Source organism: Colias eurytheme, chromosome 9, assembly GCF_061535395.1.
Source record: "Colias eurytheme isolate Ceu_HAF_F1 chromosome 9, ilColEury1 Martin Lab GWU primary, whole genome shotgun sequence".
NCBI lineage: Eukaryota > Metazoa > Arthropoda > Insecta > Lepidoptera > Pieridae > Colias > Colias eurytheme.
The window spans coordinates 496,898-515,689 of NC_142988.1; the positions used below are offsets into that span (position 1 = coordinate 496,898).

General features: G+C 31.7%; 3 protein-coding genes and 1 long non-coding RNA gene across 5 annotated transcripts in view; 3 read left to right on the forward strand and 1 right to left on the reverse strand.

Annotated features, from left to right (window-relative positions):
* The first annotated feature begins 1,541 nt into the window (after positions 1-1,541).
* LOC149905524 (uncharacterized) lies at positions 1,542-2,830 on the forward strand. The gene has a single exon (XM_090105201.1). The coding sequence runs from the start codon at positions 1,665-1,667 to the stop codon at positions 2,808-2,810; it is 1,146 nt and encodes a 381-aa protein (XP_089961327.1). The 5' UTR covers positions 1,542-1,664; the 3' UTR covers positions 2,811-2,830.
* A 321-nt stretch (positions 2,831-3,151) lies between these two features.
* LOC149905525 (uncharacterized) lies at positions 3,152-6,628 on the reverse strand. The gene is made up of 4 exons (XR_016457057.1): positions 6,308-6,628; positions 5,430-5,512; positions 4,311-4,492; positions 3,152-3,732 (listed from the first exon to the last, which is right to left on the reverse strand). It is a non-coding gene; the product is annotated as an uncharacterized LOC149905525 (long non-coding RNA).
* Positions 6,629-6,680: 52 nt separating this feature from the next.
* LOC149905526 (uncharacterized) lies at positions 6,681-9,780 on the forward strand. Its single transcript, XM_090105203.1, has 6 exons — positions 6,681-6,871; positions 6,966-7,131; positions 7,287-7,349; positions 7,950-8,091; positions 8,545-8,701; positions 8,893-9,780. Exons 1-6 carry the CDS (start codon positions 6,755-6,757, stop codon positions 9,763-9,765), a joined length of 1,518 nt encoding a protein of 505 aa, XP_089961329.1. The 5' UTR covers positions 6,681-6,754; the 3' UTR covers positions 9,766-9,780.
* Positions 9,781-13,155: 3,375 nt separating this feature from the next.
* sprt (PDZ domain-containing protein sprite) overlaps positions 13,156-18,792 on the forward strand; it is a 48,049-nt gene continuing 42,412 nt past the window's right edge. For both annotated transcript variants that reach the window (XM_090105718.1, XM_090105719.1), the window contains exon 1: positions 13,156-13,320. The gene's annotated coding sequence lies outside the window, so the exon portion shown is untranslated. The remainder of the gene's footprint in view (positions 13,321-18,792) is intronic.

Sequence of the window (18,792 nt, forward strand, 5' to 3'; positions counted from 1 at the left end):
AAGATCAATAAAGTTAAAGGAGTGAGGAGAAAGGCACAGTCAGCATGAATTTTAACAAGTTCATAAAAGGACAGTCTTAAAGAAAACATTTTCCTTACATCCTACTAATAAAGCGAAAGTTTGTGAGGATGGATGTTTGTTACTCTTTCACGCGAATACTACTAAACCGATTACAATGAAATTTGGAAAAATTACTTTTGATCCCGTAAATCCCACAGGAATGGGAACTATGCGGGTTTTTCTTTGAAAACGCATGTATATTAAGTATGTATTTCAATAGTAGTTTCTCATCTATGAGAACTGTCATTTAATCAACCGTTTAATTTTCACATAGTTACACATTTAAAGTAATTATGTGTAAAAAAATTTCCAAATAAAAATTCACTCACACACAAATGTATTTATTATCTAAAGGAACAAAAAAAACGTAAGCGTAAGATTGCACAATTCTTCTAGAGTATCCATCTTGATAACACGCAGGCTCGAAATGCAGTGAACACAATCTAGCAAATTTCGACGGCGTCCAATCTACACGTCTCATGTTTTATACCCATTATTTATTTAGCTCTGGAAATCTAAAACAAAATGAATTTATTAATAATCTAAAAGAGAAACAACAAACTAAACAGATAAGTCAAATAAAACAACCACGTGGAATTTTTTATTTTCCTGCTGTAGAAAATTTACATCTATTATTTGCTACAACAACTACATATAAATCTGATATAAGAAACAAAATAAATAAATCAACGTTAATATGAAATAGATTTTTTGTCATAAATCGATAATATACGCTAGATGTGTTACAACACTACGGTGGTAAACAAAATGCCAAACGTGATAATATTGTGACATTTTTTAAAAATTATTTAATTCTTTTGTATTCCACAACCCCATAAAGTGGGTAAATGTTACAGTTACAACATAAACTTATAAAAAAGCGCTTGATAAAACCTTCAAATAGGGTTAGAACATAAATATTTATCAATTTGCTGAAAATCACTTACCGATGGAAAGATATTTTTTCATTGTTTTCATCCAAAACTCCCATTCGACTAGTAATAGCCGGCAGCTAAACATACAATAGTCATTTTAGCACACTGACAAATAAAAAGAAACACTATACACTTTATATTTTCTAAATATTTCGTTAAAAACACTTGACGCACCGAGACCTCCAGCTGGAAGGCAAACAAAACATAGCCGGCGCGCTACGTTTGAAGACAGTGCAGATACTCTATCGCTATCTCAATCTGACTTATGCTGTTATTGACTAAGAGTAAGTAGATTAGAAAATATGTATTTTGTTCTGTCTCAATATAAGAACTCTATAGGTTTATTCCTCTGAGTCGAATTTAAATAAAATCGTGATATATATATAAACTCAAGTTGACCGAGGATAGACGCGTTGTTTGTACGTAGGTGGGACGCAAAGATACATTATTGATTATTATATTCTGTGTTATTTGTGTTAATCTGTAGGAATTGTTTAAACGTCAATGCCATATTAAATTGTTTTTATTTTAAACTGTCAGGATTCTGGCGGGAATTTGAAAAAGCGCGGTTCATAGTTTTGAAATTTAAATTAAATTAAATACAATTTCTAAATAAATAAGTGTAAATAAGTTAAAAATTAGAACATTAATATAGCGTATTCATAAAAAATGGATGGAAATGAGGGGGGCGGCGATAACCCGCCCAAATCTAAGAAGAGACCACGACATCCAGAAGATCGAGATGTTTCGGGTACTGGCGGCGGTGGTGAGAGTGACTCCTCTTTTCTACCTTTCCGTAAACCAAATTATAAAAGACTCTATCCGGACAGTAACATAAACATGCAATTCAAAGTATTTGTGGAAAGTAAAAACAAAGAAGAAAGAATAGGAAATAAAAGTCCAGTCTATTTAAATCATATATTTAGTAATATTAAAGGTGTGACGGCACTGAGGCGTATTAGCGCGAATAAAATAGTTGTGATCTTCAACCAGCACAATACGGCTAATAATTTTCTCAACCACGGCAACTTCCTGGAAAAATACAACATAAAAGCATACATTCCAGCAGCACAAATAGAAAAGACTGGTATAATCAGATTTGTACCAACTAATCTATCAAATAAAGAATTGTTTACAAAGTTAACCTCAGTATATGAAATAATTGCAGTTAGGCGTTTTATGAAAAAAGTAGGACATGAGTTAGTAGGAACACAAACTGTCAGTATCACATTTCTGACAAATTCCTTACCGGAGAACGTACAATATGATTTATTCTCATATAGAGTTTTTGATTATATTCCTCCTCTTCAACAATGTTACAAATGTTTTAAATTTAATCATTCTGCTAATATATGTAATGGCAAACAGCGGTGTTCAATCTGTTCAGGTGATCACTCATATAAAGAATGCAATAGACCAGATGAGATTTGCTGTGTGAATTGCAGTGGACCTCATTTAGCTATTTCTAAAGTATGTCCCATTAAAATGAATAAAATATTAGAGAAGAAAAATAAAATTACCTATGCTAGTGTTGCTAAGACAAAAGAAAGTACTGACTTCCCTTCTCTGCCATCACGTGGCATCCCTGTAAATAAAAATGTAAATATTGTACAAAAACCTGTAAATAAGTCTGTAAATATTAAACCTGTATTAAAGAATGTAAATATTCACGATATAAAATCACAAATCATTGGAAACAGTGATGTACTTATGGCCCTAGTACACACACTGGTCCAAATAGGCAATAAAAGTGATAACGAACCAATTACTTCTTCATTAATTAAAGATGTCCTCATTAAAAATTTGTCAACATAATGGATACACAAACTCATAGAACTCCCTCTTTACGTATTGCGCAATTCAATGTCCAAGGTGCAAATCACAAAAAACCTCTTCTTACAAAATTTTTAAATGAAAAAGATATTGATATATGTTTATTAAATGAGACATGGTTGAAAGATCATCAATCATTTCATATTCCTAATTACAATTTTTACAACAGAAATTCTAAAAATGCTCGTAATGGTGTGGGAATATTAGTTAAGGAACATTTGAAATACAACGTTTTAAATACCTCTTTTTATGAAGATATACAAAATATAGCAATAAGTTTATATACAGAAAATACTACACTATCTATTCTTTGTGTTTATTGCCCTCCCTCAAGCGGACATATAAGAATGAATAGATTGCGCAATATTATAAGAGATTTACCAAAACCTCTTTTTGTGAGTGGTGATTTCAATGCACATCATATTGCTTTTGGATGTCTATCTACTAAAGCTCGTGGTCAAAACTTGTATGATATAATTGATGAATATGATTTATGTATTTTGAATAATGGTAGCTTCACTACTGTAAATTATCCTACACGCAATCCTTCAGCAATAGATGTCAGTTTTATTAGCCCCGAATTGACCCCACTTTGTGAGTGGTCTGTGTATGATGATCCTATGGGTAGTTATCATTACCCAACCATCACAGACATTACTATGTGCATTGAAAGATACACAATCAATAAACATGTTGACAAATTTTTATATAACAAAACTGATTGGACTCATTATGCAGAAACCTCATATTCAGTCTTCCAAGACATGATAGTCAGTGCAGAGAACCCGATGAAATCTTATGAGGAGTTCTGTAATCGGCTTGATAAACTCAAAGAAATTGTGATTCCTAGATTCACCAGGACCAACTTCAGGAGTAGACCACCAGCTCCCTGGTGGAACAGCATCTGTGAACAATCTGTTATTAAATCTTATGAAGCATTGAAATTGTACAGAAATGATCCAACCATTAATAATTACATTAACTATAAAAAATTAGATGCTTTAAAAAAAAGGACTATCAAGGAGCAAAAAAGAATTAGCTGGAATAGTTTCTGTAACAGTTTCAATAGAACTACTCCCATCAGTCAAATCTGGAATCTGATTAAAAGATTTAAGAATATCAGAATTAGTAATAAGTCATATAAAGATGAATTTGTGCAACCACTACTGGATAGACTATCAGATAGCACCAATTTGACTGACCGGGTTCAATTAGACGATTATTTTAATATTAATAATGAAAATCCGCAATCACGGTTTTTATTGGATCCTTTTTCATGGTCTGAATTCCTAATGAGTTTACAATCTAGGAGAAATACTAGTCCTGGTTTAGATGGTTTTCCATATTTATTGATTAAACATCTACCTGAATCAATACAAAATTTATTTTTGAATGTTCTTAATAATCTTTGGCATAAAAAGTTAATACCAAGTTCATGGAAAACTCAATGTGTTCTACCTATACTTAAAAAAGATAAACCACCTGAACAGGCTAGTTCCTATCGTCCAATTTCACTGTCTTCATGTCTTGGAAAGATATTTGAAAACATGGTGAAAACTCGCCTTGATTGGTATGCAGAATCGAACAGTGTTATCCCTTATGTTCAATATGGATTCCGCAGAGGACGAAGTTGTGCTGACAGTTTCGTTTCTCTTATAAGTGATCTGAAAAATGCAAAAGACAAGAGATTACACACAGTTTGTGTATTTCTAGATGTGCAAGGTGCATTTGATAATGTAGATCCTGGCATACTGGTGAAGGTTTTAAGCAATGCAGGTGTACCTGGACAATTGTGTAAATGGATTTATGATTTTCTTAATAATAGACTATTATATGTTAAGCATAACAATATCTTACATGGACCCAAAACTGTCTCAAAGGGTACTATGCAGGGTGCAACTTTATCACCCTTATTATATAATTTGTATACTTGTGAGATATGTAAATATGTAAATACTAAAAATGTAAATATACTTCAGTTTGCAGATGATTTAGCATTGTACAGTTCAGATGTGAATTTAACCGTAGCCATTAGTAATGTTAACATTGCTCTAAGGCAGTTGAGTAATTACTATCACCACAAATTAAATTTAAAAATAAATGTTGCTAAAAGTAGTGTAATGATATTTGGTAAGGATTCACCACTAATCAATGTTGCTTTTAATGGTGAAATTATTCCAAGAGTAATGTCCCACAAATTCTTAGGTATCGTAATTGATCACAAGCTTTCATTTGAAGAACATATTAAACATATATCTAGAAATGCATTAAATGGTGTTAACATTTTGAGATGTCCAACAGGTGTAGCATGGGGTGCTGATCCCAAAATACTTTCAATTTTATATAAATCCATAGTCAGAAGTCATTTTGATTATAGTTCCTTGGCATATTTAAATAGCACTCATACTCATAAACTGGATATAATACAGAACAAAGCTTTGAGGATCATATCAGGGGCAATGTGTTCGACTCCCATAAGGGCCATGGAAGTTGAAACAAATATTATGCCTCTGTTATTGAGACGAATCAAACTTGCAAAAAGATACTGTTTAAAACTACTATCATCAAATAATCTCCTTATTATAAATAAAATCACCTCACCTCATTTAATAAGCACAGATGGTCCACTGACTTCACCTAATGATCTGCTAAAAGGTATATGCCCAACTTTGTGCCATATTTTCCTGGAAATAAAATCTCAATGTTCAAATATCAAAAAACAATCTCACTGGTCATGTTACACTCATTCATTCAATAGTATTATACATCCAATGTCAATTTTATCTAGGACAATTGATAACAACTCTGATTTTCTAGCATTCTTAGAAGAGAACCAAAACTATTATACAGTCTACACTGATGGTAGTAAAGGTACAGGTTATGTGAGAAGTGCAGTGTATGATCCCCAAAGGGGTACTGCTCAAAGCTTTGTTCTACATCAACAGTGCTCTATTTATACAGCAGAGGCATATGCAGTTTTTGAAGCTTTAAGATTGATTAGTTGTGTAAATAATTGTAAATATTTTCTAATCTTAACAGATTCTTTAAGTCTTATAAATAGTCTGAAACTTGTAAATCTTAATTTTAAAAGTAATTATATTATCTATTTTATTAAGGATTTTGTATGGCGGTTACATAATAAAGGAGCTACAGTTGCCTTTATGTGGGTTCCCTCACATAAAGGTATTTTGGGTAATGAAATAGCGGACAAAACTGCTTATGTAGGGGTCGATGCTATTGACGTCAGAAATGTGGTACATGTTCCTATGACTGATTATTATTATGATGTAAATGTTTCATTAAATAGTATATGGTTAGAATTCTGGAAGGAGGATCAGAAATTTAAAGGAAAATGGTATGGAAATATTCAAGAGGATTTACAGAGAAGACCGTGGTATGATGAGCTGGATGTAGCTAGTCGTGAGTTTATCACCACAATCAATAGACTAAGATTTGGCCACAATAAAACACCCTCACACCTTGCAAGACTGAACATAATTAATAGCAATATATGCACTTTTTGTAATGAGAGGATCGCCGATATGAACCATATTTTTTTCAACTGTCAAAACCATATGTTCATATTTCATAGACTAGTATTGGCAAGTGAAATAGTAGAAGTAAGTGATTCCTCCCGCCGCCAGTTGAGTGATTTATTGAAAAACAAGAAGTGTTATAGGGCATTGTACAGATACATTAAAGGCACTGTCGGAGCGATCTGATTACTGACAAGGGAATGAAAAATATCTCGAACATTATTGATAAATAAATAAGAATTGGCTTAAAGGTCTAGTAACCAGGCCATTAAATATTCAAAAAAAAAAAAAAAAATTTAAACTGTCAATTGTCATAACTAAATCTGTTTTCATGGTTTCATTCGGATATTTTTTCAGTTTCTGTGTAATAATATAATATTTTCAACAATTATGAGTTCGGCAAGACAAAATGAGCTGTCTGATTTGAAATCATACATAAAAAACATCGACAAGGAAATAACTTTAATCTTGCAAAGCTTACAATGGAATCGAGGCACTCTTATTTCGGTATTTGATCTAAAATTACAATTTATAACTTAATGTTGTTCTCTATGTTGTTTTTTCCTATCATCAAATATAAAATATTCTTATTCGTTTCTAGGAAAAACCTCCTGTTACTTGTGCTTTAAATATGGCACACAAAGTACCACTTGAAAATAAAGCAAAGCATGAAGAGCAGTGCTGGCTGAAAAGTCTGGGTTATAACGCTCAAGATAAATTGTTGCCGGAACCACTGGACCCAAATGCTAATACTATAGTGAAGCTTGGTATGATCTGCTTTTGGTACTTTAGTTGTGAATTCAAATAAAATTCATTGATAAAGGATTCAGATATAATTTAGATTCACAAGAGCCTGTATCTTCTGTCCTATTTTAACTTCAAGTATTGTCTCAAAATCTCAATTCTTTGTTAATTTTTTCAGGGCCTAATGACATAAAACTCATAATAGACACTGCTTCAAATAATGATCCAAGCTTCAAAAAAGGTAAATTGGAAACTTTACATTTTTTTTATATGATTAGATGAACTTAATTATAATTTATACTTTTTTTTACAGTAAAGAAATCCTGTTATTCAGTCAATACCAATTTTATTGTATCCTTTGTACTTCATACTTTGAAAAGCATAATTTTATATAAAGTTGCATTGCGAATTTAATGCAAAAATAATTATAAAAACTACACAAATCTTTGTATTGAATAGTCACAAACATTACTTTCTATTCCCCACTAGAATTATTTATTACTAGCTGCCTTGTCAAACAATGTTTTGCTCTATTGTACCTTTTACTTTTTTTTTCCATAAAAAACAAATTGGTCAAGCTATTCCTGAGTTATCAGCTTAGCAACACATTAGTTGATTCATTTTAAGTTTATTTAGTTTCTTTAGCACCTTCCCACCTTTACTTTAGCTAATACACCAAGTTGAATGGCAATAACTTGTTTTTTTTGTATAGATGTCTCATAGTTTAGTTAAAAATACTAAGTACAATTATAATTACTAAATAATTTAGATTAGAAAATAGGAATGCGAATTTTAGCATAGATTATAACTGAACAATTGTGTGATTTCCTTAAACACTAAGGCAATGGATGGAACGAACCTGTGCCTCTCACTCTGGAGCGAGTTCAGTCCACTTATACAATGGATGAGAGACGTGCAATCCATGATGCTGTTGTTGCATCTGTACCAGCCTGTCATGATCTCTCCGATCTGGCATTGTTTGAGTAAGTATTTTCTTATGTAATTTATAACCTGCCAATAATCTTTCTAGTAACCGTTTTCGGTGCATTTAACATTGAATACTATATTATTATACATCATTATTATCAAGTGGAATTGAAAAATTAATAACCAAATCCAATTTAAATTATTCCAAAAAATTTATTTGTTTCAACACTTAACTAACAATTAAAAAAAAGACGGGTTGCACTCCGGGAGTGCCGGCAGAAGTGAAAACTTGATTATTAACGTTGAGCATGTTTGATATTTTGGAATGGTATCCGTCTTACGCTTTTTCGATCAGGTCACGTGTCCTGACGCGAGTTTAAGATTTTATACCCATTACAGAAAAAGTGCTCAATGCCGCTAAAGAAATTTTCACTTCAATAAATCAATTGTAACCATCCATTAGTTTTATTTTATAATGTTCTTCTTACAAAATAAAATGTTAATTTCAGTGTCAACGCAGTGAAATCGGAATCGGAAGATGTAAAGAGATCTCGTACGGAGATTCTGGCTGAGTTACGTGATATGAAGAGACGACGCACCAAGTATCGGGTCGCAGCTAAATCGAGGAATTACTCTGACATCCTCCGAGATGTTATTAAAACACAGGTTTTTGTTATTGTTTATTTTTAATGAGACTTACCTACTTACTTTACTTACAGAAATTTTTTTTAAACACATCTCTACTCATTCTAGTTTTTTTTTATATATTTTTATACAATAAGTAATAACATATGAGTTTATAATAAAAAATACATGAAGATTATAAAAAATAAAATTATTATTAATTTGTACTTTAGATGGAGATGTACACTGATACACAAGCAGAATGTGGGCATACTTCTGACGCAAATATAAGTTCAGAATCAACAAGGAGAGATGATGACTACTCAAATATTCAAATGCATATAAAGCGTGAGAGAAGTACCTCAAGACAGGGAGATTACAGTGAAAGTAGAAATGGTAGTGAAAGAAATTATAATTCTGACCAAAGATATGACTCAAGAGATTCAAGATCATCCAATAGACATCATAAAAGAAAGAGAAGTAGAAGCAAAGACATTTATGAATACAGAGATAAAAGACATACTTCTTTCAATGATCGTGGTAGAGAAAAACGCGACAGGAAAGAAAAGAATGACTACAGAAAAGAAAGATCATCCAGACGAGATTATGATGACAGAACAAATAAAGAAAGTACATCTAGAAGAGATGATGATGACAGAACATATAGAGACAAACACGAAGAAAGTCGGGAAAATAGAAGATATAACGAAAGTCATAGAGATGAACATACAAAACGCAGTTATCATTCAGTCAATAAATATGAAGGTAGAAGAAAAGATAAACATAGCAGAAATTACGACGAAAGAGTTAGAAAGATAAATGAAAGACACGAAAGTGATAAATATAACAGAGATAACCCAAGAACTGACAATTATACAAAAGAAAGAAGGCATGATAGATCTAAACATTCAAAACGCGATTCTAATTCAAGAGAATATAGTGAAGATAACAGATATTGGAATTGTGATGCAGTGAAAATTAAACAAGAAGTTGATGAAAGTCCTCATGATAGGCATGAACATACGCAGAGCGGGAACGGCTTCGAGGACCGAAGTCCACAAAAGGTTACGATAAAGCAGGAGAAAGATGATTATGAATATGAATAAAATTATTTTAAAATACGCTTTTGTTTTATTTTCTGCTCCCTGGCCTTGTAGACTAGAGTAGATAATTTTTGAAACAAAAAAAAATCGCAGTCGGATGAAACCCATTAGAAAAGGAGGGGAATATGATAAAAATGTAAGGAAAAATAAATTACGGTCAATCCGAGTTCGGGAAGCGGGAGGGGGGAGCTTTTAAGAGAAAAATATGGTTTCTCTCGATTTCCGACAAAACTACAAGTCATATAGAAAAAAGTTCAATGGCAAAGTTGTAGGTAATTAAAAGTTCTACAACTTTTGTATTCACAATTTTTTCACATAACCTAAAAATTTAGGGGAAAAATTCAAAAAACCAAGTTTTTGGTCTTTTATTTCTATCTACTTCAAAATTTATTTTTTTTCTACGAAATTTGGTGGAAACTTACTTTATTATGTCCCAAATACACTGTAATTTATTTGATTGAAAATATTTATTTTTTCGCCTTATTTTGAATTAATACCAAAAAAACAACCTAATTTTCAATCGAAAAGTCACCCGTCAAAATATCAGCTTTTTTCAAAAACTTGGGGTGCCTTTTATTCATTGAAATCTCTACTTTCATATGGTGTAAAAAAAATAAACACCACCATAGTAAATGTTCTCAGGAAATGCATACAAACAGTCTGAAAATTAGCTTTTACTAAATCAGACACACTTCTCGAACTACCTGAAATGTTTTTATCGACATCATTTTGCTTTTGAATATGCTGTAAAATATTAAACTTAGAACAGATAATTATTTTTCTTTTGAAATATTACCGAAAAGCCTATACAAGAGAAGATATAGAGTTCAAGAAGTGTGCCTGATTTAGTAAAAGCTAATTTTCAGACTGTTTGTATGCATTTCCTGAGAACATTTACTATGGTGGTGTTTATTTTTTTTACACCATATGAAAGAAGAGATTTCAATGAATAAAAGGCACCCCAAGTTTTTGAAAAAAGCTGATATTTTGACGGGTGACTTTTCGATTGAAAATTAGGTTATTTTTTTGGTATTAATTCAAAATAAGGCGAAAAAATAAATATTTTCAATCAAATAAATTACAGTGTATTTGGGACATAATAAAGTAAGTTTCCACCAAATTTCGTAGAAAAAAAATAAATTTTGAAGTAGATAGAAATAAAAGACCAAAAACTTGGTTTTTTGAATTTTTCACCTAAATTTTTAGGTTATGTGAAAAAATTGTGAATACAAAAGTTGTAGAACTTTTAATTACCTACAACTTTGCCATTGAACTTTTTTCTATAGGACTTGTAGTTTTGTCGGAAATCGAGAGAAACCATTTTTTTCTCTTTAAAGCTCCCCCCTCCCGCTTCCCGAACTCGGATTGACCGTAATTTATTTTTCCTTACATTTTTATCATATTCCCCTCCTTTTCTAATGGGTTTCATCCGACTGCGATTTTTTTTATCTTTTCATTATTTTCAAAGGCTTCTACCCCAGTCTATTGTTGTAAGTAATTGTCTAAAGTTTTCAGGTAATGTGTAATAAATATTATTATCAATTTTATTTAAAGTACGTTTTTGTTAAACTTATGGAAAAAAATCGTAAATTTTTTTTTTTTTAATAGATCTCAAAAGAAAAAGGCTTCGATTTTAAATGTCTTATTTAATTGATAACCCATAAATATGCAACATAATAATGTATCTAATGACAGAAATAATACCCAAACCTTTTTATGTTGCAAGGCATTGCTCAGTTTTTGTAACCGAAGTAGCCAAAGTAATTTAAGAATTTGTAATAAAAAATTGTGGTCGCAGATATTTCACGGTCGTAATGGATCACTTGCTGGATGCAAATGCATGAAATGTATACTTATTTCTCAATTAGCTAGAAATTGATACCTGACGAAAGAGAAGCGGTTTGCATAATCCATGAAAAAGTTTGTGTATTGAGTGATTAGCAGCTACTTACAATTATAATAAGCTTTAATAATTAATTACGACTTACGATAACTTATTGTACACTGACTATTGGTAGCATCACTCCTGTTCATACCCGGAATATAGACTCTTCCGGATTTTTTAAATTAAAATATTTTATCCAACATGCTTCAATATCAATGTGATATTATATTGTGCCCATTTTACAATTTCCTATAGCAATTTTTTGCCGCCTGCGAATTGTAAAGAATAGGCTAAGACTAAAACTCATCAAATTTGGCTCATCTAGTTGAAAATTAGAATTGAGAACCTCCTCCTTTTTTTGAAGCAGGTTGAAAAAAAACGTCTTGAACCATTTTATTAAGCTATTTTCTTATAAACACGTTAGATTATAATAAATGCATTCGCAGCTCTGATTTATCAGAAGCCCAGAGAAGCCCAGAGAAAACGGTTAAGAGATGTTTACATCTCTTAACCGTTTTCTCTGGGCTTTAATTAGCTTAGTCAATAATAAGATAATCACTTTCATTACATCCGTTTCGTCAAATCGTCGCAAGCGGCGGAACACTAATTTCACGGCTGGTGATTCGCTGCCAAGTGCCACTTTTTGCGATACTTTTTGTACGCCAAAATAAGGTGTTGACGTTGGATCTTTCACAAATTCCATGGATATTAACAAATATTGAACTTATCTCGGTACAATAAAACATAATAATACGACCATTGCTCTACAAACTGTTTAGTTACCGGATAGTTCTTTTACATTGTTTCGTCTAAGCAAAGTGCCTACAGGAAATAGTTGCGTAAAATTTTCCCATGTTAAAATAAGACAATAATAAAAAGAAGACAGTGTGAAGAATGCAAAAGGAGTATTTACTTCGATTCGGGACGAGACCGGCGCGGCGCGGGCGCTCGCTCGTGGGGTCACCGGGTGTAGAGCAAGAGTCAGATGTCATTTAAAATGATAGATCTCATGAGCTTTCCCTTCCTATTTTTTATCATTCCTAATAACACAAATAGACAGACGCATATTTACCCTAATTCTGTTCTAATTAACTAAAACTGGATAAAAATGTATTTTGAAATTTTTAGCGTAGCAAAACTATTAGGTTGCTCCCTATTATGCTGGTTTGTACTTACTGCTATGCGATCTTACTGATGCATATAGTAATACATAATATGTATTTAATATAATATTTATTTTAAACTATGTATATAAATTAAGTAGCATTTTGTTAAATGAGTTATGTATTACATAGTTAGTATAGAAGTTACTTAGTTGATTAGAATTCACTCCATCCGATGACGTATATTGAGACTTTCAAAAGTTCGCTCAATCCTATTACCTAATTAAAGTTCACAATCTCTCAGACTACAAAGTTAGCAAAACAACACAACAAAACATAACAATGGCTTGTGTTGGGCACGGGGCACGGGGCAGACTGAAGGGGCACATTGAGACCTCGGGCTTCTAAAAACTCGTCAGTGAGCCCGCGACTCTGCTGTGTACTGAACGTCGCGATACCACGCGGTAGGAGCAGCTCGTTTCGGAGTTTACAATTTAACTGTGTGTATTTTATTGTGTGTGATTATGTGATGTGTGTTTGAAAGAGGATTTTTAATTTTTGTTTTTTGAAGTAAGTTTTTTTTATAAGTATACAAAATTTCGTTGTTTTTCACATTTTTATTTATCAGTTTTAATTATTATTTTCCAATTATTTAATTTTGTATTAGTTTTTAAATAATATACTGTTGATTAAAAAAAGTATCATTTTAATATAACATATGCTTTTCTTAATTCAATGTCTTCTATCACGTCTTTTTTTAGGTATATGCACTCTAGGTGGATTTTTAAAAAGATAGAGTCCTCTCTCTATAAAAAAAATATTTAGTTTATTAAATTAAATAAATATTTTATATGTAAGTAAATGTTTAATTTTTAAATTAAATTATAATAAAAAATCAACGTCGTCGTCCGTCCGCGTCGTAGCCTACGACTCGTAGGTTATAAGGTCTACTCTAGCATTAATCGAAATACATAGAGCGAAATGAAAAAAAATCACAAGTAGTAGTGGGTCTAGTTTTTGGTTTCAATTATTTCAATTACAGGTTTCAATCGCATTTCCTATTCAAATAAGTGCTATTTTGCTAAATAGTACCCATCTACTAAATTAGAAAGATAGAATAAAATATAAATATAGATCAATTTATTAAATTAATAACCCATAATTCTGTATGTATGTATAATGTCAACAACTCTCGGTGATATTTCTCCGTAACAACCACAGAGCACGGTGTTGGCGCTAGAAAGTCTATAATTAAATTGTGATCACAGCAGCTCTATAAATTTTATTACAGACTCCGCACGCATTCTTAATTATTGTTTATCTTAACTACAGCCTTTAAATAATTTATAATAACATATTTTACAACCTATATCTTAGGAGTTAGGATTTATGCTTGTTTTCATGTACGGTTTACAACGAAAGCCGATTTACATAATTTTTATTGTATAATTAAATTTAGATGATTAAAAATTACAATATGTATTATAATGATAAAAGTATGCTGTTAAACATTTACGGTAGTGTTGAGTGCTTGTATGTAAATCAGATACCTATTACATAAAAATGATAGAGTAGCGACCTAGACCTAGCTGCATTGTTTAACCGACGTTCCCAAAAACGACGGAAGTTCTTAATTCGTAGTTTTTTTTATCATTTTTATTATGATGCATCAAGGCCAAAATAATCTTATGTAATTTACTTATTACATGACAATTAAATGCGCCATCATTTATGACGATGTTAACATTATTTACTAGATATATTTTCACTGTCAAAATATCAGTTTAAAGCAGGAGCGAGCGTCTTATATGTATTATAAAAATACGGCGGCAAATCTATATCGTCGTAGCAAAGCTTTATATTCTACTTACATTTCGGGATAAGATAATTAGCTCACAATTACACATGTTCTAGTGTACCGTGGTAATTGTAACGTGACGCACGCTCTTGTAACATGTAAATGTGAGCCGGGAAAAGTTGCGAGACGCGAGTGAAGCATACCAACGTATCGGACTACATCTCCAGTCTGGATGTATGAACATGATGCTTGAAAATGATTCGGTAGTGGACTTTTTAATGACGTTTGAGATGTGCTGTAAATCATCTCATTTACAGCTTACTGATGAATATTATTTAAAATATGTATGATTATTTTTTCATGAAAATAAATTAATGATGTGACTGTTAAACTACAAATGTTATAAAATAGTACCTACATATTAGCATAATTGGCATGAGTTCTGAAACAATGTATTTCCAAAAGATAAGTAAGTAAGACCTTCTACACAAAATTACGTCAATTTTCAATTTTCTTATCTAAGTAAAGACATGTAACACACACCCTTTCGTCAAGAAATTACTCCACTAAGTAAAAATACATGATTAGATTATTGTAAGAAATTAGATGCGTGCCAACACAAGTGTTTGTTTTCACCGCATGGCAATCAGACTGGAGCGTGCTGCCACAATAAGTGCTGGCCTTAATAACACGCTTCGAAGGGATCATTATCTAGTTATATGGAACTCTATGTGCTTATTAGGAGTCTGTAAACTGATCATACATGCATTTTCTCGCATATAATCTATGATAGTCGTGTCTTTTTGCTAATGAGACGCTTTTAAGCTTCCTCGTCGATGTGTTTATTACGTGCTTAAGCCATCATCTACGTTTATTATACTAAATAACTATTCGTGTACAATATTATGAGACATTTTAAGATATGTTCATTTAAATATGTTTTAAATTGACAAAGGAATAGATAGATATCCCGTGACTTTTACCTCCAAACTCTCTCTGTACGAATAGGTAGGTACTTAGGTTTTATAATGTTTTAATAAGTAATTATGTTTTTATCAATGTTCTACCGTGTTGTGGAACTTTAATATTACGGAAGTAGTTATTTACTAGTGGTTTATCATTTAGTTCCCAGCGGTACCTCCCACGGCGGACGCAAAAACATTCAAAATTGAAAATACGCACATAGAGCCTTCGTTACGAACTTCGTGCACGCGATAACACTTAGAACACGTATCGTTATTACACTTATCAAAGTATATCTTCTAAGGTATACTAATTAAATAAAATTTATTTCGTTTATCAAAATACATTGTATATCTATTTATTTTGGAGCAATTTATTCTGATTAAGAAGTTATGTCAATTTTAGATAATGTTATATTAATAATGCATATTATATATTATGATAATTATAAATAAATGCACTTTTACGATTGTCGCAGTAGAAATGTCTAAATAATTAAAGTATCAGCTATGATAACGGATAGGGTAATAAAATAAAACAAGATTAAATAATCTAAATATTTATTTTTCCACACAAAAATTATGAATATACATACAAACAAAAATAATGCTTCACACTTAACAGATCATGGATAAACCGCGCTCCTATTTTCAGCCACCCTATTGACTTCCTATTGAAAAATCGGATAAATATTATTCAATGCATGTCATACATTATTGTTCCACAAAATTAATGAGTACAATAGATGTTTTTTCCAATGGCAAAATACATTGATTTCATAGAACAAAGCTGTGGCCTGTGAGAGAGTGCCGAACAAAAGACGTCAACGCGTCGCTGCGTACATCTGCTCTGTAACGGTATAGAGGCAAATTAAGATTTAACTCCGCAAGTCATTAGAATAATTACACGAAATTGTATCATACCATACTACCGACTATTGTTTATTATGTGGTATTACATTTAATAGTTGGAGTTTTATTACCACGAGCTTACACATGCATTCATTAGTAGAATCAGTTTTAGAAAAATATAGAAATGAATTGAAATCATTTTTGGTGTGGAAGGCCTATTAAGCATATTAAATGCTTGATATTCTGGACATATAGGTTTGGTTTCTACTAGATTTATATAGTTAGAACCCTGTAATGCTAACCAACACCAAAGAGGCGGTATCTATTAATGATTTTACCTTAAAAAGTAACGTCCGTCCGATACAATCTGTGTCCTGCGCATCCGTCGAGGGGCGCGTGATTTTTTATAAACAATCGTGCACACAAATATCACGCTTATTCCTATAAATATAAGGTATAAAAGGTTAAGGTTTACTATTCCAAATTAATGTTAAGGATGTTCTAACCGTTTTTAATAATAGGGATTGAATTTTTATTCAACTCGAGGAAAAAAAAACGCTAAAAGGAATACTATAATATGGTGTGTAACGGTATATTGTATTTTTTTGTCTTGGTATCATATTTTTATCAGTTCCATTAATTTTATCCCCTTATTAACTATAGTCCCTGTCGGACCATATTGATATCAGCAAAAATTTACACCATTTGCCTTTTGTTTTTTCATTGTTGAAACAAAGTACCTAAACAGCGCGACTCTATGATTTCTATTCTTTCCTTACTTGAGACGATAATAATTAATTATTTTCAGTTTTCACCTAAGTTGATTCTAATACGATAGATATGTCTCTTGAGTAATTTAATTTTATATTTTCAATTTTAATGTATCTTTAATACTTTCCCAAAATAACAGAAACCACAAATTCAATGCGGATTTGCGTTACAACTCCATAATCTTGTCTATTTTTAGTTTTCTCTTTTATGTCGAAATTCGAGTATTGTGCGGCATATTTTGAACAATGGAGTATTTACGGCATCGTGGATAATTCAGCGGTAGCATGCGCGGGCGCACACAATGGGGCGGCGATTGGCGGTAATCGACGATACAGATATTATCCTCAATTAATTGGGATTGTGTGGACGGTTTATAGCAGTTTTATGAACTTAGTTTATTGATCCGAAATCAGGGAATAGGGTTCATAATGTCTATTGGGGCCGTTATTTGAATTTTGAAATCACAGAATTAAATGTTAAAGGGAACTTTTGTAGGAACTTTTAGACGATTATCCATTTGCGTAGTGTACTTTGAAAATTATTTAAGAGAAGTAAACTTGACTAATAATAGTTAGTACTTTCATGCAGCGCAAGACTATCATAAAATAAGTCAGTCTGCCCGTGGGCCGTGGCCCGTGACAATGCCTGCTGTAAAGTGTTCGAAATGTAGAATAAATCGGGCTATAAGTATTTTATGTCTAAAGTTTTCCTTTAAACCAATGTAGATACTTTAGTGAATATAAAAAGATTATAGACTCGACCAATAAAATGAATTTACTGTATATCAGAGTCAATCTCTTATCACATACCGCACCATAAAGAGAAATATTCATATCGACTCTATTTATATAACTTTATTAATATACGCGATGAACATTCAAAGCCAGCTTTATAAGCTCATTAAAGCTTGCGCATAAAGCTAACTTGTGGTTTGTTTACGAGAGATCGGATTACGCATGCGCGCGATTTGATCTGTAATGTTCATTCCGATTATAATAATGATTGCTCGTTCATATGGTTATGATCTTTTTAAAATGTATCGGTATCATTCTAATAATAAGAATATGTACTACTAGTAAAGTATTATATTATCTGTGATTATACAAAGAGCATTGAGCAAGCTATAACTATGCGTGCTATAAAATATACCTACCTGTATTATAATAACATACCATGCCTACACAAGTTGAATTAATTAATTATAACTTTCTGTTACAGTTATGCATGGATATCAATCATTTCATCTTCAATAAAAACGTATAAAAAGCATTTTAATAACAATACGTTTTATCATGGAACTTTTTACGTGTGTCTATCAAATATAGATCCGTTATAACAGCATCTAGACATTTGTACCAATTCATCACGCCGCTCGACAATGACTGAGTGACGTTTACAACTTGATATAAATAAAGTGCACAATGGTACTGTTAGTTTATCTATTGCGCTTTGTTATTGTGTGGTCCAAGCACAGGTCCAAGGGATGAAATGTCTCTAATAAGAGAGCGTTAGATACGTTGGAATAAATACTTTGAAGATTGTATATATGTTATGGAAATGGCTAAGCAAAATAAAAGCTTTTTTCAACACCTTACCAATTCAAATTTTAATGTTTTAGTAACTCAAGAGCTTTAAGTTACTAATAATTTAAAATTTGAA